The 23,920-nt window shown below is 36.0% G+C and overlaps 2 protein-coding genes across 3 annotated transcripts; one reads left to right on the top strand and one right to left on the bottom strand.

The window, feature by feature from the left end:
* The first annotated feature begins 2,462 nt into the window (after positions 1-2,462).
* LOC112288682 (ATP-dependent zinc metalloprotease FTSH 3, mitochondrial) lies at positions 2,463-10,009 on the top strand. Its single transcript, XM_090253982.1, has 11 exons — positions 2,463-2,494; positions 2,848-3,061; positions 4,016-4,186; positions 5,082-5,397; positions 5,634-5,711; positions 5,965-6,098; positions 6,405-6,507; positions 6,722-7,140; positions 7,444-8,211; positions 8,402-8,629; positions 8,846-10,009. Exons 1-11 carry the CDS (start codon positions 2,463-2,465, stop codon positions 9,365-9,367), a joined length of 2,985 nt encoding a protein of 994 aa, XP_090110108.1. The 3' UTR covers positions 9,368-10,009.
* Positions 10,010-11,110: 1,101 nt separating this feature from the next.
* LOC112288301 (ras-related protein RABH1e) lies at positions 11,111-13,910 on the bottom strand. 2 transcript variants are annotated; one of them, XM_024532368.3, is made up of 8 exons: positions 13,535-13,910; positions 13,111-13,309; positions 12,940-12,995; positions 12,683-12,753; positions 12,412-12,500; positions 12,082-12,193; positions 11,804-11,894; positions 11,111-11,604 (listed from the first exon to the last, which is right to left on the bottom strand). In XM_024532368.3, exons 2-8 carry the CDS (start codon positions 13,196-13,198, stop codon positions 11,467-11,469), a joined length of 645 nt encoding a protein of 214 aa, XP_024388136.1. In that variant the 5' UTR covers positions 13,199-13,309; positions 13,535-13,910; the 3' UTR covers positions 11,111-11,466. The 2 variants fall into 2 exon arrangements, with proteins under 2 accessions (XP_024388136.1, XP_024388137.1); XM_024532369.3 differs by lacking the exon at positions 13,111-13,309 and having other exon boundaries at positions 13,535-13,725.
* Positions 13,911-23,920: the final 10,010 nt, after the last annotated feature.

Genomic DNA, 23,920 nt, shown 5'->3' with positions numbered 1-23,920 from the left:
GGTGCTTTGCCAGGGGGGAGTTCTTTAATCGCATCAACTACTTCCTGCAATATGGGTGGTTTCAATAGTTCCCGACCTTGTTCCAATGTTACACAGTGAGGTACACTTGTGAAACAGTCCTGCCGAGCTTGATCGTTGGCTTCTACCAGATCATCTCCTGAGTAGAGTCTCCTACAGTATGCATCCACATATGTTTGCATTTCTTCTAAATCTGTTAGAACCCTGCCGTGATCCACTAATTCTCGGATGAAAGAGGGTTTCTTGAGCCCGTGGTAGTGTTCTAAAAAATTCTCTATTACACCTGTCACCAATGCGCGTCCATTCAGACATGTTACGATCATGTTTTGCCTCTAGTTGCTGCTGACGAATGAGATGTAGCGCTAGCTGCGCTTCGTTTAGTTGGTCCCTAGCCGACTGGTTGTTCCAGTCTGCCTGTAATGCTAATTCAGCCTCAAAAATGGGTGCAAATTGTGCTGGATACGTTTCCTTCTTTTGTGCTCTGTGAGCGGCAAGTTTCTGGTCACTATATAATTTAATAGTTTTAAGGCTATCTGCGAATCTAGCATTCCAAGAACGGTTGTTGTTTTCTCCCATTGCTTTGCGCCACTCCTCTGTCAACAAAAGTCTTTCTGCCTCATCAGTAAGTAAGGCTCGATGGAATGCAGGTGGTCGTTTACGGTTCTGTTTTCGGGGTTGAATGCGAACTTAGACAGGAGCGTGGTCAGACACTTGTGCTAACGTTGGCCATATCGCAGTCTGACCTCCCATCTGGATTAATCGTTGGCTTAGGTATATGCGATTGAGTCTAGAACAAATCATGTTTGGGGCGGCCCGCTGGTTGTCCCATGAGAACTTCTTAGGTGTTACTTTCCTATATTCGTCAGCTCTGAAGCAATCACAAATGCCCAAGTGAACCACCAGAGCTCCCCATGCCGTGAGTTCCCGTTGTCCTCTACCCGTACTGGCTTGTCCTCCCATTTTGTCATCCAAATCTTCGATTATATTGAAATCACCACCTAGTATCCAGTTTGCTTGCGGTAGTGGATAGTTACGAATTTTATTCCATAGCCGTGTTCTCGATCCCGTCTAGTTGTAGGCATAGATATTTATTACGCCGACTTTGATGTGTGGCGTCCACTGAAAAGTAACGTACTGTGCTCTTCCTGGAATTATTACTCCGTGTTCTTTAACCATGCTGGTGATCCTGTCCGATATAAGGAGTGCGGTTCCTCCATTGAAGCTATCGGTATTCGCATTATAAAGAGCTTCATTCCACAATGAAAGCCCCTTGCCGAATTCAAGCTGTTTTGAGTTCTTTTTACCCTTTTCTAGCGAGAGCTTATGTTCTTGGACCATAAGTGTGTCAGGTCGCGGGTGGGACTTTTGAAAGAAGTCCCGTATGTCGCGTCGTTTCCTAACGCCAATTAGGTCTCGTCCTAGACCTTGCACGTTAAACGACGCCAACGTTAATGGTTCAATCATTGGGCTTGTCCGCTTCAGGGGTAACGGACTCCCTATTCTGACAATCACCAATGTTTGACGATTCCTCAGGTGTTTCTTCCGGATTATAGCCAAGGAAGTCACCAAGTGTTTTGCCTTCTGTTTCCGATAAGGTCGATGTTTGTTGTAGTCCTCTTGATAATCGTTCTTGTATGTTCGCTGGGAAGCTCTGCCACTGCAATCCTGTAGGGTTGCGAGGAATACATATTTCCTCATTGTACTGGATGAGAGCGAGGAATGTACAATGGTCTCTGACCTCTGAATGCTGGTGCCACCAATAAAGCCAGGACACGTCCTCCCAGCATCGGATAGGATTAATGTGTTTTCTTTTTAAAACCATGTGACCTCGTAAGTTTAGTTTCGTTTGATTGACCATGTGTAATTGCCATTCCTTTTCCCCTAAACCCTGTGCGAGTGGAAATTTCTTTCCAGCCTTAACTTCATGGGTGAGCGCCTCGATTCTGCCATCCCTATTTCTGTAGAATAGTGGAATTATTGTCGACGTGGTTTGTTTGTTTGCTGTATTTCGCTCGGGTGTGAGGACTTTCCAGAAGTTGCGATGGATGGTTCGTGTGTCGTAACCATGTGCACCAGTTAAAATATGTGTAGATGCGGGTTCCTGTACTACGGTTTTCATGTTTTTGGGTTGCCATATGAATTTAGTAGTAGTTGTAACCTGTGTGGCTTGTTTATGAGATTGGGTGGGCTGGTTCTTGCCTATTCCGCTAGTGGATGTAGAAGGTGCTCTACCTCTGTTTGTGTTATGGGAAGGCTGCCTGTTTAGTCTCTGCGTGTTAGGGATTCTATGGATGGTGCATTGTTGTATCGTATGTTCAAAGGATCTACACCGACTGCACTGAGACTTTAACCCACTGTATTCCAAGGTGTATTCTATATCACTTCCTCCGTCCAGTCTGGGAATGAGTAAAGTTTTAGGTAAAGTTTTGACATTCTCCGTCAGTATGCGCACACGCGGTCCCGAGAGTTTGGTGAGGTATGTATCCTCATCATCTATATATAAGACCTCACTAAAAACCTCGAATGTTTCCCGCAAAAATTCCTGTGTTCGTAGAAATGGGGGGAGTTCACGAATTTGTGCCCAGAATCCGGTCTTCAGATGTGCTTTGTTGAGGGGTAGGTCCGCGTTGAAGTAGGGCGACCAACTATAGAAGATGATATCCCTTCCTTCCAGAGTATAGCGGAGGTCTGCTAAGGTACGTCGTCTTCCGTCCTCTTGTGTGAATTGAACTTCGAAGTATTCTTCGAACGAATCGTGAGTTGATAAAAGGATCTGAGGGTTTGCTCTTGCCCATATCGCTAGTTTCCTGGCTCCCGGTGTGCGTCCAGAAATATGGCCAAGGACCATGAACTCTGTGAGGCTGATCATCTTGTCTCTGTACGCATTAAAACGTTCTGGAGCCAGTGTACTCTTGATGAGGGGAGGTGTTTTGGGGTAGATCTGGTTCCAGTAGTGAGTCGGGTAAAATCACTGGTTCCTTGGGTTGTGTGGTTTCACGGGGATTTGGAGGTTGTAGGGGGGTATTTTCCTCTACTGTTAAAGGTGTGTTACCCTCTATTGTTTCTTCTGGGCCATGTTGATCCGGGTAGTGTGTTTGTAAATAACCATTCAGATTTGGTGCTACCTGATTGACGACTTCAGCTATTTCCTCATATTCCGATTTAGAGAATTCTAAACCTAGGTGGGGAAGAAGGGAGCTGATCCTAACACCTCTTGCACGTAAGTCGCGCGACGTACCAAGCTTCTTTACCGCGGCTGCGGCTCTCACGGGATGAGACTAGCACCCGCTTGCCAAATTCGACCCTGGTCCCACGGCAGCCCAAAACCCCCGCCCTCCTCTCCCCCCCCCCCCCTTCCATTCCCCCCACACTCAAAAGAGAGACCATTTCAGGATCTTTTGAAATTGGGGGTGTGATTTTAACAAGTCTCTCAAAAGAGTCATTTTATGTTTCAACATCATTTATTTCTATTATTATATTGTATTTTTTTGAATTGTTGAATAACATATCAAAAAGTATGTATATTTTTCTCAAAATAATTATTGGAAAACAATAATCATACTCAACTCTTTCATATCATTTAGTAATTATCAATCTATCAATCAATCAATTTACACATGTAAATAGCATTTTGATAAATATACATTTGTCGTTCAAATACGAAATAGTATAAATGAAGTCTTTTTGACTTTTTTAATTTTGATTCTATGTGATATTTTATTCCAATTATACGATTCATTTTTCAAAATTAAACAATTTCACATGTATCAGAAACTTGTCACTGAGTGAGATAAAATTTACTCGACGTGGTAAAAACGCCCTCAGATTTACTGTGACGAGTGAATTTGCGAGTCACCAGTTGAAAACTGACAACCCTGACAGGTAGATTTACCGCGTTCGACGTGGCTTCGCTTATGGCCCACCATGCTTGGAAACCAAGCTGCCTTCACCAGCGACCATCGGTCGCGATGCAGAAATTGAGTCAGCCAATAATTAGAGAATCAGCGACCAAAGGTCGGAAACTCTCGGAGAGCTTGAAAGCCTAGAAACCCTGAAGCGGGGGACGGACGTGTCGCGAGCTCGGATTGCGACGAGGTCACGACTCGGACTGAGTGGTGGCGAAGAAGACGAAGGTTCGGCTCTGTCTTCGTCCCCAATTGCACTCGCGGTGAGTGCGTGCCTTCCGCCTCAACCTGCTGGCTGCCAGCATTCCAGCGAGGTTCAATTCTTTCAAAGTGGCTCAGAAACGGTTCACTTTCGAGGAAGAATTGGAGTCAAAGTTTGAGGGCTGTGAATAGTTGTTTGTGGTGAATTAGGACCTTCGTAAGGTGGTGGTCTGTGAAGGGAGTTGCGGTGCTTTTGAACTCGGTGACGGTCCCAGGAGTCGATTCGTGTTCGGAGTAGTAAATTGATAGATCTCATCTGGTTTCGTGTTTTAGGAATTGAGAAAGTCGCAGGGAATTGGATATCGAATTTGAGAGTTGCAACAAGAGAACGTGCGCGCGAGCGTGTCTGTCTCGAGGAGAGGAACAAGAGTTGGAGTAGAAATTGGATTTAATGTCATCTCAAAGGACGGCAGCTCTGGCACGCCGGGCGCGTCGCAATATTGTAAGTCTGTGTGCTGTTGGAATGCCTCTTCGTCGTCTTGGCAACGTAGATGATGTGTAGTTTTCTCGAGAAGAAATTTCTGGTATTACAGTGATTTCAATTCTTTTGTTCGCCGACGCAGTAGTGTGCATGTTGCATTTTTCTTGTTTTTTGTTTTTGTTTTTGTTTTGTTTTGTTTCTTTTTCCGCTATTATTAGATATGTATTTCTATAATGCCCGTGATTGTACTGCTTAAATGGAAATCATCTAAGAACCACCTCTGTGTTCAGCTCTTTTGTTGCAATTATTAGTCTTTGAGGATCTTATGAAGTTGGAAGCGAATCATCGTCGCATCATATTCATACATTGTTTATTTCACAGGTTTAGGGGACACTTGTAAGATACTGTCCTCTCCTTCTTAACAGATCATCGTTTGTTAAGCATCTGACTCTAGAAATTGAAATGACTTGTAGCAGGAGGTTTTGACGTATCAGATTACTACTGGCGCTCAAGGGCAAAAAACTATCAGTAGCTTAGGGTACAGCAAGCCATTATCGTCGTCAAGTAGTCCAGGCCAAACTATATCTAGAAGATGGCTTCACACCCTTGGACTTTTAAGGCCTGGAACTGCCGATTATTTAACAGCAAGAATGACGTTTGGTACGTTTGGTACCACAAGGCGAGGCATTCATGAAATTGGTAGAAACGTCGGCAGCGACAGTGCCCGAAGAGCTTTGCTTCAGAATTATGGGGGCAAACGAACGTTTTGCTCTGAAAATCCTAGGAAGAAAGGTGAGCTGCAATATTTAGTTTAATTTTTATCTGATGCTCTACATTATTTGATTAGATTGATTAAGATTTTACTGTCATCTGCTACATGCCTGTTTTTCTGGTACTCGTTGGATGTGTTTTTTGTCGGTTATGCACAAGAGCCTCTTGCTTCAGGAGTTTCCGTTTTTTTTTTTTTTTTTTAATTTGTGTGTGTGTGTGTGGAAGAAACGTAATTTGGGAGTGACTGTCTCTGGCAGGCTTTGAGAATTTTCTTCCAAAGAATAGGAAAGATCCTCCCAAAAATCGAAATGAACAGAAGTCTGAGCAAAAGAGCGGTGAGTCTTTTCAGCGGCGGAGGGGGCAGAAGATGGATTTTCTTTCCCTCAAAGAAATATTTGTGAATAGAACAACGTAACATTCAAATTCGTAATTAGAAATTTGGATCTCAATGCAGTTGTAGCTGTCTTTACGTGTAATCTCGTGGACAGACCCATGTCATGCTGTAAGTTCGAAATTGCATGCAGAGGTTGAAGAATTACGAGGAAGTGTTTCTACTTGGTCTTATGTTTTCGCTGGCTTACTTTGCAGAGAGTCCAAAGCAAGAGGGTGATAAATTTGTAACCGATATCTCTAAGTCACGACTACAATCTTTTCTTGTCACTGGTGCTGCAACGGTGGCCATCCTTGCCACACTTTCTATGGGTCGCAGTGATGCTAAAGAGGTACTTTTTAATTTAATTTTCCCTCTATGTTATACACTATGCTGCTATTTCAGCTTATGTGAATGAATAACGAAACAGTTTTTAGAACTGAGCGACATTTGCGCAGATGCGACTTGTTGGATTTTATTTATTTATATGTTGTATATTGAGCGATATTGCATATTCTGTAAAGATAGAGTATTGTATTGACACGTATTTCTTTTGAACTTGTTTCTTTTCTCCATGTATGTATGTATGCATGTATGTGATCCACTGGGTTTGAGGTTGATAGTTAATTTGATTCTTTTTTCGTGATAATATTCAAAGCAGATCAGCTTCCAGGAATTTAAGAACAAGCTGCTGGAGCCGGGTATGGTAGATAGAATTGAAGTCACTAACAAGAGCTTTGCGAAAGTTTATGTTAAAACAGGTGGTTGCAGAGTAGCTTTTTTCTGTCTCTTTTCTTTTCTTTGTGTTTGTTTTTGGCACGCTACCCTAATTGTTGTCACAAGTTTATCTGGTTTTCTTTCACTTTTCTCTTGGTGATACAGTAATATCTTTCGCGATTACAATGTTGGACGACAATGCTGAGATTGTGTTCCGTATTCATATTACACAATTTGACAAAGTTGTTGCTTAAACAGGTTCCCAGCAGAGTTCGCAAGGTAGATTAGGTGAAGGTAATAATGACAATGGAGGATTTGAAGACTTGCGCACTGATTCAGGATCACAAGGTAGCCGCTCTGGATCAGTGTATAAGTATTATTTCAACATTGGAAGTATCGATTCATTTGAGCGTAAGCTGGAAGATGCCCAGGATGCATTAAACACAGATCCCCATGACTACATCCCTGTCACATATGTGTCTGAGCTGAGCTGGCAGCTGGAGCTTCTGCGATTGGCTCCCACGATTTTGTTAATTGCTGGGTATATTTATTTCACAAGGCGGATGCAAGGTGGAGGCTTTGGAATGGGTGGAGGTTCTGGAGGCATGGGTGGGCGTGGAATATTCAACGTGGGAAAAGCCCAAGTGACTAAGCTCAGCAAGAATCAGAAGGACAAGGTTTGTGTTTACACTGTGCAGGACTAAGCTGGCTTGCATTAGCATCTTCAAATGTTTGAAGGATTATGCTCGGCTATTACCCAGCACCATGACAGTTTTCACGCACTATAATTTCTCGTTGAAGTCATGGTGGTTGATCTTTTTTCCTATGGGCAGTCCATTTTGTCACATATCTAAGTGGTTACAGCAATGGAAATTACTTGTAACAGCTTGATTCAGAGAAGAAAAGAGGCGTTGTTCAGGTGATGTCTTATGACTCCCGGAAAATGACGGAGCTTTATTTTGTGCGTTGTGTTGCTGCAGGTGATGTTCAAAGATGTTGCTGGTTGCGACGAGGCAAAACAAGAGATCATGGAATTTGTTCACTTCTTGAAGAATCCCAAGAAATATCAAGAACTTGGGGCTAAGATCCCAAAAGGTGCTCTTTTGGTTGGTCCACCTGGTACTGGAAAAACTTTGTTGGCAAAAGCAACTGCTGGAGAAGCAGGAGTACCATTTCTTTCTATCAGTGGATCGGATTTCATGGAGATGTTTGTTGGAGTTGGACCTTCAAGAGTCCGCGATTTGTTTGCTCAAGCAAGACAGTCCAGTCCCAGTATTATTTTCATAGATGAAATTGACGCGATCGGACGTGCTCGTGGACGAGGTGGATTTGCTGGAGGGAATGACGAACGTGAGAGTACATTGAACCAGCTCCTAGTTGAGATGGATGGGTTTGGCACAACATCTGGCGTGGTAGTTCTTGCAGGAACCAACAGACCTGACATTTTAGACAATGCCTTGCTACGTCCGGGACGTTTTGATCGGCAGATTGCTATTGATCGACCTGATATCAATGGAAGAGAGCAGATTTTCAGGATATACCTTCAGAAATTGAAACTGGATCAAGATCCTGTTTATTACTCTCAACGGATGGCAGCTTTAACTCCGGGGTTTGCTGGGGCCGACATTGCAAATGTTTGTAATGAGGCTGCACTAATTTGTGCTAGAAATGAGAAAACTGAAATTACCATGGAGCATTTTGAAGCTGCAATTGATCGAATTATTGGTGGTTTGGAAAAGAAGAAGCGGGTACGTGTTATCTTGAACTCGCAATAAAAGTCTTGATTTGATATCTTAGCCTCGGTCCAAATTGCTTACACGTACTGCCTTTTCACAGTTTTTTCCATCACTTACCTGATTGCATTGCATTTGGTATATTGGCTTTCTTCAAATATGCTTATGGACATGCAGTGGCTAAGTTGTGCTTTTGATGCAACAGGTAATTAGTAAGGAAGAAAGGAGGACAGTGGCGTATCATGAAGCTGGACATGCTGTTACAGGATGGTTTCTGGAATATGCAGAGCCATTACTTAAAGTGTCAATTGTACCTCGTGGTACTGCTGCGTTAGGTTTTGCTCAATATTTACCGAACGAGAACTTGCTCATGACAAAGGAACAGCTTTTGGATATGACATGTATGACACTTGGAGGTCGTGCCGCTGAGCAGGTATACTGCGATTCTTACCAGCAATATGTGGATCTGTTTGTTCAGGAAGTCCACGAACGTATCATATTTGGCTTCGGTCTGACTGTTGTTGTTTTCGCAGTCTTGCTCAGATCTTACACATCGTTACTTCTTAATGTAAGAGTCAAGGTTTATCGGTAGTCGTAGATTTGACCGGACAATTGCTGATTCTAAGCATTGTATCCTTCATTCACGCAGGTATTGTTAGGCAAAATTTCAACAGGAGCTCAAAATGACCTGGAGAAAGTAACGAAAATGACATATGCTCAAGTCGCGGTTTATGGGTTCAGTGAAAAAGTTGGCCTTCTCTCCTTTCCACCGAAAGATGATGGACTTGAAATGTCAAAGCCCTACAGTAATGAAACAGGTGAAATCATTGACCAAGAAGTTCGAGATTGGATGGGTACAGCCTATGCTAGGACATTGGCTTTAATTACGAAGCACAAAGCGGGTGTCGAAGCTCTTGCCCTCAGGCTTTTGGAGAAAGAGGTATTGCATCAGGAGGATTTAGTAGCCATTTTGGGCCCAAGGCCTTTCCATCATTCAGAACTGTCAAATTATGACAAGTTCAAGCTTGGTTTTGAGCCTTCGAAGGAAGACCAGGCTAAGTTGGGATCATCGCAACCATCTGAAGATGGCATCCCTCCGGAACAACCGTCATCGACTCCTCCAACTCCGCCAGGTTTGGACGGGTCTCATCCTGTCCCAGTTATTTTGTGAAGTAATTGCGAAGGACATAATATATTTAGAGCTCAAGTCCGATTTAATGCGACATTTTCAACAAAGAGTTACAGAGGTCGGATGGATGAAGTTGGTTATTTGCTTCCCCATGTTGAGGGTAGTGTTATGATGCTACCTTACTACAATTGCACCAGCACTCCCATGACTCTGGTCGATCTATCTTGAATATTGGGAGAGCATCTCGAGTATCTCATTATTATCCCTCCGTCTCTTTCCAGAATTCTTCTTTCTGTAATTCCAGGTTTCCTCCTCATGCCCCGTCATTTTGTTGGACATTTCATAAGACTCAGGCATATACACTTGCTCTGTAGAAAGATCCCGAGAAACTTATGACATCTTTCAGTATGTTATAGGTACAATCCACGATAAGGAAGCACGTAGATTCGTCGAAGGTTTAGAGGTAGATAGATGCTGGATATCTACATATGTACCCAAATTTTGGGTACATATGAGCGCTTGACCTCACCGTAGGTCTCAATAGCAAACTGAGAAACCTGATGAATTTTTCTCGCAAACTCGTGCTGGATGTGCCAAAGTGGATCTGCAAATTTGTCAGGATCGAGTGACGAAATATATAAAACTGTGAATATCGTCACTGATAACTCACTTCTGTTATTGGCACTATGGCTCCATTCTGGTTTACTCTATTATTATGTGCTCAAGGTTCCTGACCATGTCCAATCCATTACGTGTTATGCAGTAGTCAATATTTCGTGTTTGGTAGTTAACCTGAAAGAGTAACATTCGGAGGAGCAAACTTAAACATGTCAAGATGGAAACTAAGCGAAAGGCAAAGGTGTCAACAATCGTACACCAAACTCAATCTTTTTGTAGTTTTAGCTGGACCAGTGCTGCATTGGATTGAAACCTTATAAACAGACAGCAATGAACATGGACACTCACATATGTACCCAAAAATTTTGTGTTTCTCCTGCAAGGGGAGAATAGTGCGGAGTGGCCGAAGGCTTCACGAGCTTGGCGGAGATCGAAATACCAGCGAGTGGTAGGGCCAGCCGGCCTATTGACATGCCAGACACACATGCAACACCCAGCGGTCCTGCTGCAATATCGCCAGATGCTGTAGTTGGGTGCATACACGTTCACGTTAGTGCCATTTTAGTTGGAAGCGATGATCTCACTTATTCAAAAACTTGGCGAATGATTTTAAATTTATTTGCTTAACTTTTCATTTGTTCTGATGAAAAGTGCATCTACGGATTGTGCGCGATGGATGAGGGGGGTGCTCTTCCAAGGTCACACGTTTAAATGGTTATTTGGATTCTCTTTAACCAGTTCCTTGTTGCGAACAAACTTCCCTTAGCATATATGGGGCATTGGAATTCTTAGGTACCCCGAGAGGCGTAGGCTGGCACATAAATATTGGATATTGTGTTGAAGACGAAAGATATGTCGAGTTTTGTTCTCCAAATCCAACTTGGACTAGGGTGGAGAAATACATGAAGTGCGGATTTGCTTTCCCCAACGGACTAAGCTGTTCTTACTCATCGTAATCCAGCTGTGAGAGAATCCGCATGCATCAACCTTGTTGCTTATTCGAGGAAATATAAGCATCATACTTTTTAATTCGAGTAAGAATGAATATGTTACACCACATACCCTCTGAAGCACATGTCATTCTCATCAGAATGTGCCCGGTTCAGGCTGCTTGGAAGGTGGTGACTGATGCATGCAAGCGAAATCAATTTGTACAATCGCAAAATGTAGGTCAGAAAAATGTGTTACGGCTTGTAACCTCTATCATCTCACTCAATGGCTTGTCCCAATCCCGGCAATCCGCACTCATCTAAAGAATGTGACTGAACCCTTATTCTTACCCTATCCATGGATAATAGCGATGTTGAACATCGTCAATTCATAAAACGCTACAGCCCGATTCAAAAAATTAGCTAGCCTATGTGCCGCCAATTTGAGCTCTTCAAGCTCAAATAAGCACTAGATATGAGCTCATGAACTCCTGAACATCCTTATTTGGATTTCACAATAGTACAAGAATATCTCTTGAAAAGTGAATAGTCCAAAACATTCTATAACTTACAAAAGAAATTATTTCAATCCAATTAACAAGCACAGCCTCCTGGTTTACCCTCCGTCTGTGTATTTAACGTAGGTTTAAGATTAACATCAACAAGGTCATCCTTGTGAGAAGACATAGTCTCCATTCCAGGCAACGCAGCAGCAATTTTTCGAAACAGTGCCTGCATGTGATGTTCCAAAATGAGATGCCTGGTGGAATTACACTGAGCAGACCTAGCTCATTTTTATGCCCAAAGAAAGACAAGCTAGCGAGTTAAACTTGCATCAGATGCACAATTCCATCTACTCAAAAATTGTAAATTACCTCCTCGGAATATAAAATCTGTACAAATACACAGTTCAAGCCGGAAAGAGATTTACCTTGATGTTAAAACCTGCTTTTGAACTTGTCTCAATGAACATGACTCCAAATTCCTTAGCTTTAGCGTCACCTTCTTCAATAGACACTTGACTGAAACAGACAAAAAGACATGCAATCTTCTCATCCACAAGGCTTCCCGCAGGATACATCAAGTTGTGAAAAAATAAAGAAGAGCGTGCGAGTCTACGAACTCTGTTCTGGTGGCTATTACGTCAAGATATAGAATAACGTCTACTCAGAAAACAGCCAGTATTAGCTTGTACCATAGTTTCCTCACCGTTTATCAACAAGATCAGTCTTATTTCCGACGAGCATAATAATAACATCACTTCCACGCTCTGTTCGGACTTCTTCAACCCACCGAGCTGTATTCATAAACGATTGCCGATCTGTTCACATTAACATATGTTAGCATGAATGTCATCCGCTGCGTTAAGTTCAAGAATAGCAGAACCGTGCAAATGCACAGCACCTGAAATTTCTCTTGCTTGCAAAGTAGCGACACTTTTGATACACCAGTAGAGGCCATCCTTCTAACAAATCTTACGCAACAACTCAAGTGTAAAGACACAGTGCTCTTGGGTAAGAAAATCAAACAAATACTTACTGGAAACATCATAGACAACCACTGCCACGGACGAATCCCGGATGTAGCTGGGAATCAAACTCCTAAACCTCTCCTGTCCAGCAGTGTCCCTGCGCAACACGTCCAAATTCTGATAAATCAAACGCGACGGTTTCTAAACCGATACTTGTAATGTAAAGCAGACAACAAAGACAAACAGCAACTTAAATTGCCCTGCAAGGAAGAGAATAACTGATTTACTGGTGCAAATAAACTCAATTGTCATGCAATATGGACGTCTGAACGCCTTTACCAGAGCTGTAGTCTAACAGTGCGATCCTCAAGATACATGGTCTTGGAGAGAAAATCAATACCAATAGTTGCCTGCCAAAGTTATCAAGGGAAAACTCATCAATAGCACCAACCTTGAACCTGCCAGGACAGGTTCTTACTAGAAAAAACAAAAAGAATGAAACCATCCAGAGTATGGAGTTATTGATGTACGGCAAACCAGAAATGTCAGCAGCACACAATTTTTATGCAAGAAGACTAGGAGGGAAAGAAGCTAACCTGGTACGTGTTGTCAAATTTGTCATACATGAATCGCGTGATGATACTTGTTTTACCTGGCAATGCCACTCAAATTTAGATCTTTTACTCACGAAATGTGATTAGAGATTGTGAGAAAATGCCCCCCATACACATTAAATCACCGCGTCAGAGAGAGGGAATAGAACTTGCCCACTGACTGGTCACCCAGAAACACCAACTTGTATTTGGCCAGAGGCGATACTGTCGCGGTTTGCGACCCCGCCCCCATAGAACCCATCTGGACTCGTTCCCTCAGATCCCCTCTACTACTTGGTACCACCAGTGCCTTCACTTCTAACCTTGTGACGTTGTCCCCTTTCGAAGCTAAAAGATTCTACCTCTCGTCACCCTTCACCACATTCTCCAACCAGGATCGTCAGCATTAAGAGAACCCCAAGTCTCAAAAAACCCCGAAAAAAAAACAAAACAAAACAAAACAGCTTAGGGTTAGCCCCCTTCCTCCGAATGCAACTCAAAACCTCAATGAAAAGCCCCTAAAACCAGAACTCTGGATCCGAAAACAAAAAACCATCAAACTAGATTCCCACGGACTGAACCAACCACCGAACCATACCTCGTCACTTCAAAACCGTGACGAGAAAAACGCACGCCCGATATGTTCTCAACAAACGCCCTCTCTTTCTTTCTCTCTCTTTCTGTCTGTGTCGCTGTGCCTCGAGGGCAACACCAGAATGCCCCACTAAGTGGCAAACAATACCACCAACACCTGGCTCCGAAAAATCCGAAGTGACCCCGTCGTAGAATGTGATTGCATCTGATTGATTAATTCCAGCAGCAGCAGTTGGAGGTAGGTGTGTTACTCGACGTGGCCCGCGGTGAGATCGATGACGGCAGCAACATGGATGATTATGAAAATGGAAGCAGAAGAAGAAGACGACGAAGAAACGAGGAGAAAAAAACGAGTAAAGAGGGGATTGCTTTTCTCCGCAATCTTCTTTCTCGGAGCAATCCTCTTCGTTGATTTTGCCTTATTCTTCTCCTCCTATAATGTTGTTGTTGTTTTGCTTTATGTACATTTTAGAATTGTTTACTAAAAATAATAAGTTAATTTAATCCATGTCTTAAAAAATTGCCAAAAATACACACTATCTGTTCAATTAAACAAGTTGTATTTTTGTGCATTTGCAAATGATGAAGCAATGAGACTTTTACATACTTAGAGAATTGGCATAGATACAAATTAATTTTTTGGTGTCTTTTTTATTATTATTATTATTAGTAGTAGGAATGATCTTTTAAACAAAATTTTATAAAAATTAGTTTTAGATTTTGGTGCATTGGATAAATTAATTATTATAAACCAAAGAGGTGATTAGATGGCTAAAGAAAAGGTGTACATTAAGTCTTTACTTGTTTGATAGAACAAGCCTTATAATACCTTTCATAAGAGCTCGCTCAAGGATACTTATAGTAATCAATATACATTTTTTTCTATCATCATATTTATAGTGTTGATGTTAAAATTTTGATATATTTAAATGATAAACATCAACACTATAACAATTAAGTATATCAAAATTAACCTAAATATTATTTTATAACAAACAAATCATTATAAAATTATATATTAGATTAGAAGGTAATTCACTATAGTTTGATAACATTATTATGAAAAATCATAGAGCCATGCTTAATTACATTGAAAGTAACACTTTATGTAACAAATAATGTATGTATTATATATCTTGTTATTATATTTATGGTAGATTTTACTAAAAAAATTATTAGACATTAAAAGAATACTATCACAAATGTGGTTGCAAAAATATTTCCTTTAATTTATATAGAATTACTCTAATTTTTTTGTTTTGTTTTTGTTTTGCTTAATGCACTAAATGAATTTGAGTGTTAAAAGTTATTCTGCAAATTTTGAAATAGTTTGCAACATAGAATATGAACTTACAAAAACTTAACACTTAAGTATTCAATGCTCATACTGAAAACCCTCTTTCTGAAAGCACCACAAACTGACAGGAGTAGCAAATGGCTGCATGAATTATTAATCTACTATTACAAAGCATGAATAATGTGGCTTTAAGACGTAACTACCTCCGTGGTCATGCACCACTTCATTATACATTGCAAGCTCTTTTGCAATGCTCGACCATAGTCGCCTAACCATGAAAGATCAGGCCTGGATGTAAAACATTGTCGGTAGAACACAGCAATACCATGCAAACCTCAAAAAGGGGATTGCATGCACTGAAACTTAAAAACAATTCGTGTTTACGAATAACAGTAGTGGTTCCTGTCCTCAGACAGCGGCGTATCTGATTGTGATGGTGCCCTTGTCCAGGTTAGCGATGGCTCTGAAAGCTTGAAGTGAGAGGTCGAAAGCCCGTCCTCCAGAGCAGCCGTTAGGACAACGATCCCACAACTTTACAATATTTCCACTTCAATGGAGAAGTATTAATGAGAGTAAATAATAAATTAGGCATGCAATCATTTGAACTTTTTTGGAGTCAAGGCTTTTGTAAAGATGTCGACAACATTTGCATTTGTAGAAATGTAGTCAATTTGTAAAATATGATTTTCAATTTTTTCTGTAAGCATGTGATACTTAATATCAACATTCTTGGTTTGAGAATGGAATTTTGGATTCATTGCAAGTCAAATGAAACTTTGAGAGTTTGAATATAAAATGGTTACTTGTTGTTGAAGAAAATCAAGATCTATTAAGAGACAATATCACTAAATAATTTCTTTAGTGGTCATATGACAAGCTATGTATTCTAAATAGGTAGTGCTATCAACCAAACATGCTTGTTTCTTTGAGCCGCAACTAATGGATTGACCATGTAAAAAAATAAAAAATAAAAATAACCACTTCTAGATTTATTATCATCAAGATTGGCAACATAATCAATATTGGCAAAAGCAATTAATACAATTGAAGAAATAGTCTTCTTATAGACAAGTCTAAAATTGATAGTTGATTGAAGATAATAAAAAACCTTTTTTATTGCATTACAATGAATTTAGATAAAATGGGATTTGAAGCAAGCTATATTACTAAAAGAATATGTTATATCAAGTTTTGTACTTATGGATGCAAATTGGAGCTATCCATAGTATTGAAAAAAAGAAAATAAAATAAAATAATTGTATTAGTTTTGGTAGAATCAAAGCTTTTGTAAAGATGAATTTTAGTCAATTGGGATAGATATTGATGAAGAATCATGAAATTCATATTCATGTAAAATTTGCTCAATATATGCTCTTTGATAAATGAAAATTAGCCTCAATGCTTGATTGCATACAATTTGCACCTCCACATATAGATTAAAATCATTAACTTTTGTTTCAAAAATATCATTCATAGTTATTAACATATAGTCGATGCAATGAACATCTTAATAAAACATAAGCTCTTATCAACAAACATGAGGATTATCAACTTCAAAGTTGTATTAGAGTAATATACATAAAAATTTGTCAAATTTTGTATTAATTGATGAGTAGTTAAAAACATGGTGATATAGTCATTTTAGGCTCTATTGGCTTGTTTTAAACCATATTATGCTTTATTAAGTTGGTAAACCTTGTGTAGATATTATTGATCTTTAAAATCCAAGACTTGCTTCATATAAGTTTCAACTTGAAGTTGGCCATGTAGAAAGGCTATTTTAATATTTAATTGCTAAATTGCTATATCTTCTTGTATTATGATAGCAAAGACCAAACAAATAGAATTATATTTAAAAATTGGAAAGTATATTTTTTTAAAGTCCATGCCAAACTTCTATGACCATCTGTTTGCCACTGACTACACTTTAAAGTGATCTATACTCCCATCTAGTTTTAATTTTAATGCATCAATCTATTTATAATTGATTGTTTTTGGATGAATAATAAGTCTATTAAATTTCATGCATGATTAGTTATAAGTGATTTGTATTTATGATTCATAACAACCTTTTATTGTGATAAGAAGAGTTTAGGGGTTTGGAGTAAGACTATGGAATTATAAGAAGAGACTAAATTAAAGAAGATAATAAAGTTAAAAAATTCAAGGATAATGGCATAGTAAGTATAGAGTTTTTTGAAGTGCAGTGCCAATCTTCTTCAATGTATCCAAAATTGGTCTAGAAGCTTTTGGTGTTGTTGTATATATAGAACAAAAGATTGAAATTGATTATTTTTGGATTGAATGAATAATGTAGTAGAAGTAGATAGACTAGATTGTTGATCAAGTTATTATTTGTAATTGAATTAATGATTAGAGTTAATTTAAAAGCTAGAATTATGAAAATATATATATATATATATATATATATATATATATATATATATATAAATTTTGAGAATATTTATAGTGTTAAAATTAAAATTAGAATATATTGAAGTTAGATGAGACGATTGAGATTAGTATAAAAAATGGTCTTGAATTGAGATTTAAATTATGATTTGAAAAAATTATTTGTAGCAAAAAAATATGTTATAAAATATTGAATGGAACTTCTATTAATATAAAGCTAGGATGGAAAATACTAGAAGGCACAATAGTATTCAAAAGCTTATTCTTAGAAAACATTATATTTGTAAGTAAAATACTTGGAAACAAAATATTGCAAGGGTCTTAAGTATAATTGATAATAATATTTTTTTATGAATTGAAAATTATCAATTAATAATTGATAATAATATTTTTATGAATTATAAATTATCAATTAATAAAAAAATATTATTATCAATTAATAATTCAAAGATGTATTTATAGAATAATTTTGTTTATTTAAGAATATGTCTTAATTGATAATAATATTTTTTTATGTTTAAATTCTATAAGTGATATCCTTTAGATTCATCAAAATAGCAAAGATAGAATGTAATTTGATCCTTGGCATTAAGCTTTTATCAAAGTTTATTTGGTATATGAGGATAGACTTTATATCCAAAAGGTTGCATGTAAATAAAATAAGGTTTCTTTCCTATATAAGCGACAAAGGAAGTAATAGTAGAAAGAATTTTAGAACAAGTTTTGTTTAATGTATAAACAATGTTATCAACTGCTTTAGTCTAAAAACCAAGATCAAGGTTTATATGATAAATTGAACTTCTGACAGCTTCTATAATAGTGCAATTATCTCTCTTAAAAACATCATTTTGTTCTAGAGTATACAAAAAAATAAGTTCATGTTTAATACCTTTTGCTTATAGATAATCAAAAAAATATTTGTTGCAATATTTGCCTTTATTGTTGATTTGTAAGATAAGAAATTTGTAGCCAATATCTCAATAAATGATTTTACATAATTGTTGAAAATAAATAAATAATTTTGATTTAAAAAAAATATAGAATATAAATTCATAATGAATATAATCGTTTTGAAATAAGATATAATATAAAGACTCACTATTAGATGGCGCACTCATGGGGCCACAAATATCACTATAAAAAAATATACTAAGTAAAAAAACTTCAATTTGTGTAACATTCAGTGGCAAAGTTGCTCTATGAAATTTTTCAAATGTGAAACCAAAGAAAATGCTAGGAAGATTATTATTTTTGAGTATAATACTTAAAAATTAATCCATTTGTAGCCATATGTTGGATCATGTCATAATATAAATATCCAAGTTATAAATGCCATATATTTATATTTTATAATTTTTTTATTGATGATATATTACTATAAATAGTTTCATAAAAAAATAATAGCTAGATATAATAGAACAATAAAGTCAAGAATATATGAACCTTCTCGGATTTGGCCAATTATAATGAGTTGATTGTTTTAAATAAGCTCATATATATAGATTTTATAAATAATAAAAATATTACATTTTCTTGCCACTTTTATAAGACTAAATAAATTTTGACTAAAATTAGATATATAAAGAACCTGTTGAAAAAAAAGAACTTTAGTGCTTAATAGTAATTGTACTAGGATCTTGATATTGTCAATTCATGTGTTATAACTCTTAAATTGTACAAATGTTTGTCATGGACAAATATAAGAAGTATTAGATAGAAGTTAAATATATATAGATTTGATAATATTTTGTAGCAAAGCTCTTTAGAAGCATATTTGACTTTAGACTTGTTTATAGTTGATTAATAGGTTAAAAAATTGACCAATATCTTAGCCATATGTTACGTGTATTAGTAGCTTGTAGAACAAGCTAATTATGTGGCATATATGTAAGAGACTTGTCTAGTAAGTTAAACATATATCTTGCAAGTTGGACACATATTAGAGGACTTATAGAATGTCACCATGTAGTTCTTAATTAGATAGTATGGAGGTAAGAGTGAAGCATTCTTCACTCTTGTCAATATCTTTCTTATTTTTAATCTAGTTTCAAGAGTCTATATTCTTGTTGTTTTTGACAATAGTTATTTTAGTCTTAATATTATAATACTTTTGGCATAAAAAATTATTCTTTTTGAATTTTATAAGAATTTTTTTAGATTCTTCTTGTTTTGATTCATGTCCTTGATAATTTGATAAGAATAAAGAATTCACTATTCTTGTTTTGTGTTTTAAAAGTAAGTGGATTATTCCACTTATGTTGTTGTGTTTGAAGGTTGCAAACTATCCACCTTTAAATTAATATTCTTTTTTTTTTTAAAAATCTTGATTTTTTCTTTAAAAAAAGCAAATCATCCCTCTTTGTGGAAATTTTCATTTGACATTAGAAATTTCAGATTACCTTCTTCTAATTTGACTTATGGATTTACTAAATTATTTGAAATGGAAGAAAAAATTATAGATGCTATACTTGGCAAAAGTAAAAATAGACTTGCAACCATTATAGATTTTCATGAGCTTATCAACATTCTTAGGGTAGAAATTTATGCATCACCAATGCCAACTATAGAAGCACTATTCCTATGCCTATAGAAGAAGTCCAGAGTCTATGCCAAAAAGTTGGATAGTTTGAAAAAGCAAGTAGTTAGACCTCACAACCAAATCTAGGAAGTCTTGCTTCTACAAGCACAAGAGAAGCAAAGATTAGTATGTATGAGAAGTTAAATAGAAGAAAATCAATATTTTAAAGATTTCAATAATAAGTCAAGTTCAATCTAAGGTTGCATCGATTCCAATATCTTAATGGATTTATTCAAGTTGGATTCATATATGGATTTTTATCTAGAAGTGTTCTTTATTGATTTATATCTTTGGTGGAAAAGTATTCACAACTTCTTTATGGTTTGAATTCATTTTTAAAAGTGTTGATAGCCACATTTATAAAGTGATCAAAAAACAATAGCAAAGGTCAAGCTCTTATCTTTACAATAAAGATCACAATCAACCACCATATATATTTCTAAATTTCAAAACCTTGCTTGCGACATGAATTGAAATGACAAAACTCTTACCAATCAATTTTGATATGGATTGAAAAATAACATCAAAGATTTAGTATTGACAATTCCATAAGTAGATTCTTTAAAATAATTTATTACTTAAGCCATTGCATATAAAAATTGACTATTTGAAAGGTATTAAGAATAAAGATTTGGCTAAAAAAGAATAAGTCAAGTATTGATTGCAATTCCTAAATTTTTAAAAGTTCATTCATTAAGGACAAAATCAATGCAAATTAATATGATACGTTTCAAACTTCTCACTAAGTAAGAAAATACTCAACATTATTAAAAGAGTTTGTGCTTATATTGTGGAAAAGTTAAGTGTCACAGATATATATAGGTACTCTAATGAATATCTATATAATTAAGTAGAAGTAGGTAAAAATAAATAAAAGTAAGTTAATTTCATAATATCTTTTAAAGAAGCTTCTTAGAAGCTTTATAAATGTTGCTTTGACTTTACATGTATTTGTAGTTGATTGATTGATTGGTATATTAAAAATTTAATCAACAAATTAACCACGTATTGATAGTTTGTAAAAAAAGCTAACTATGTGGCACCTATATAGAAAAATTGCCTTATAAGTTAAGATATGTGTCTTGTAAAGTCAACACATTTAGGAGGTCATAAAGGACATCGCCTTATAAGTCCTAATCAAGAGTATATATGGAGGCAAGAGTGAAGCCTTCTTTACTCTTGTCAATGCCTTTCTAATCCTTAGTTTTATTTCAAGACTTTTTAGTCTTCTTGTTTTTGGTAATAGCCATTCAACTTCAATATTATATCATCTATGAGTGACTTTTTAATTCCTTTCAATGACACAAGAGTGTATTGAGGATTTTCTTTTTTCAAGTTTCATATCTTTAATAGTTTGACAAGAATGCTAATTTATTATTTTGTCTTATTTTAAAAGTAAGTGAATTACACAACTTCTATTATTGTGTTTGAAGATTGTGGACTATCCACCTCAGATATTTCTAACGTGAATCACAAAGGTACTATGCCTATGCCTATAGAAGAAGTTCAGAATATGCGATAAAAAATTGTATAATCAAAGGAAGGAAATAGATCGACCTCACAACCAAATTTAGAGTGTTTTGTTTCTACAAGTATAACGGGGACAAAGATTTGTATGCTTAAGAAGTTTAATGGAACAAGATCAAAATTTTAAATTTTTTTACAATAAGTCAAGCTTTATATAAGGTTGCATCCTTTCCAATATCTGGATGGATTTATTCAAGTTGGATTCATAGGTACACTTCTATCAAAAAGTGCTCTCTCTTGGTTTGCACCTTTAATAGAAAAGTATTCATGACTCTTTTATAATTTAAATTCATTCTTAGAAGTATTTACGGCCATATTTGAAGAAAGTGATAAAAAAAGAGTTGCAGAGATTAAGCTCTTATCTTTATAGCAAGGATTACAATCAGCCACTATATATGCTGTTGAATTCCAAAACCTTATTTGCAACATGGATTGGAATGAAAAAACTCTTATCAATCAATTTTGATATGGATTGAAGAGTAATTTCAAAGATTTTTTTATTGACGATACCAAAGATAGAATCTTTAAAATAATTTATTGCTTAAGCCATTCTATATAATAATTAATTATTTGAAAGACATTAAGAATTTGAAAGATTTGTCTAAAGAGGAACAAATCAAATAATATTGATAGCTCTCAAGTTTTAGAAAACTTATTCATCAAAGCCAAAATCAATGAAAATTAATATAATACATTTTAAATCCTTCAAAGAGTAAGAAAAGACTTGACGATGTCAAAAGGGCTTATGCTTATATTGTACAGAAGCTAAATACATTACTCAATATTGTTCAAAGAAATAATATGATCACAAAATAAAAAGCATGGTTTCTAAATAACACGAGGTGTTAGAAAATGAATTTTTCCAGCTACAACAAGGATTGTGCAATTAGAATCTTATATAATTTCTACTAAAGGTCTTATTTTTTTTCTCAAATCCTTCACCTTGTTTTACAATAGAAGTTTATTTAGAACCAAAAAATCACAAAATCTTAGCTTTGATAGATTCAAGAGCCTCAATATATTTTATAGACAAAGATTTTATCAAAAAATAAGAGATATCATTAATCAAAAAGACTAAATTTGTACATATAGAAGTTATAGATGGTTATTTGTAATTTTTTGGAGATGTTATACATGAGACTATTCCTTTAGATGTAGCAATTAAAGATCATAATAACATAATAATATTTAACCTAATAAAATCTTCATGCAATCCAATTATTTTAGAATTATCTTGTTAATCCTCAAATAGATTGGATTTCTTGTAACCTTGATTTTTTTGATAGTTTAATCTAAAATCTTGTAAATCAAGTAAAAATATATAAGACTAATACATCTAAATCTTTACTACTAGGTGCAAGAGCTTTTATGCATGCCACAAAAAAAAGGTTATCTTTTGCTTTATATGCCATATCTATTTCTGATAGTGATCAGACTTCAAGTAGTATTCTTATGTAGTATTAAGATTTCTAGGACATTTTTGAAAAAAAAAAATACAAGTATTCTTCTAAAACATTATCTTTATGATTGTTCCATCAATCTTTATGAAAGAGCTCAACCACCATTTGGACCAATCTATAGCCTATCACAAAACAAGTTGGTTGTACTCAAGGAATATATTGATGAAAACTTCAAAAAAAATTTCAGATATTATTCTAAATCTAAAATTTAAAGATACAAGATTATATGCCAAATTAGAAAAGTGTGAATTCTATACTATTCAAGTTGACTTCCTAGGATATATTATTTCTAGCAAAGAATTAATGATAGATCTGAAAAAAGTCTAAACCATCATATATTAAAAGATTCCAAGAAGAATAAGAGATGTACAATATTTTTTGGACTTTGTCAATTATTACCAGATCTTCATGAAGATTTTTTTTTAAAATTATAGTTCTACTTATATGTTTGACTTTTAAAGACAAATTTGAGTGGATTAAAAAGTCAAAATATTATTTAATAATTTAAAAAAGGAGTTTATTTTTGCACCAATCTTATATTGTATTGACTTTTTCAAGGCAATTTTTATGGATATAGATGCATTAGAATTTTCTTTAGATGCAGTATTATCACAAATAGGAATAGATGCCAAATTTCATTTAGTAGCTTTCTATTCCAGCAAAAAAATTCAACAACCGAGATTAATTATGAGATCCACAACAAAGGGCTCCTTGCAATTATGGATTCATTTTAAAAATGGCATCATTATTTAAAAGGCGCCTTGAATTTAGTCGCCCTATATACAAATCACAAGAACCTCAAGTATTTCATATCAACACTTGTTTTAAATTGTCGCGAAGTTCATTAAAGCATGTTTTTATCAAAATTTGATTTTAAGATCACTTATTAATTTAAAAAATAACAAGATTTATTGGACGTCCTTTCTAGACGTTCTTATCTTACACCAAAAGAATATATTCTTTAATCAACAAAGAATGATTTTCTTAAAGCCAGAGCATTTTCACCTTCGAGCAACAAAATCAACATTAACTATGATTCAATATTTTTTAAGCAAATTCAATCAAGTATATCCTCTGATCTTCTTATCCACGATATCAATAATCATTCTTTTAAGT

Source organism: Physcomitrium patens, chromosome 11 (genome assembly GCF_059467195.1).
Source record: "Physcomitrium patens ecotype Gransden chromosome 11, ASM5946719v1, whole genome shotgun sequence".
Classification (NCBI taxonomy): Eukaryota; Viridiplantae; Streptophyta; class Bryopsida; order Funariales; family Funariaceae; genus Physcomitrium; species Physcomitrium patens.
This window is presented reverse-complemented; position numbering and strand designations above follow the sequence as displayed.

What these genes read in the sequence shown, in the direction of transcription:
- LOC112288682 (XM_090253982.1), top strand. Translation starts at nt 2,463, where the DNA reads ATGCGCACACGCGGTCCCGAGAGTTTGGTGAG. An exon ending in GGTCCCGAGAGTTTGGTGAG is followed by an intron (nt 2,495 to 2,847) that starts GTATGTATCCTC and finishes GTGTGCGTCCAG; the next exon opens with AAATATGGCCAAGGACCATG. An exon ending in GAAAGTTTATGTTAAAACAG is followed by an intron (nt 6,508 to 6,721) that starts GTGGTTGCAGAG and finishes TTGCTTAAACAG; the next exon opens with GTTCCCAGCAGAGTTCGCAA.
- LOC112288301 (XM_024532368.3), bottom strand. Translation starts at nt 13,198, where the DNA reads ATGGGTTCTATGGGGGCGGGGTCGCAAACCGCGACAGTATCGCCTCTG. An exon ending in ACTGATCTTGTTGATAAACG is followed by an intron (nt 11,895 to 12,081) that starts GTGAGGAAACTA and finishes TGTCTGTTTCAG; the next exon opens with TCAAGTGTCTATTGAAGAAG. An exon ending in AAGCAGGTTTTAACATCAAG is followed by an intron (nt 11,605 to 11,803) that starts GTAAATCTCTTT and finishes CATCACATGCAG; the next exon opens with GCACTGTTTCGAAAAATTGC.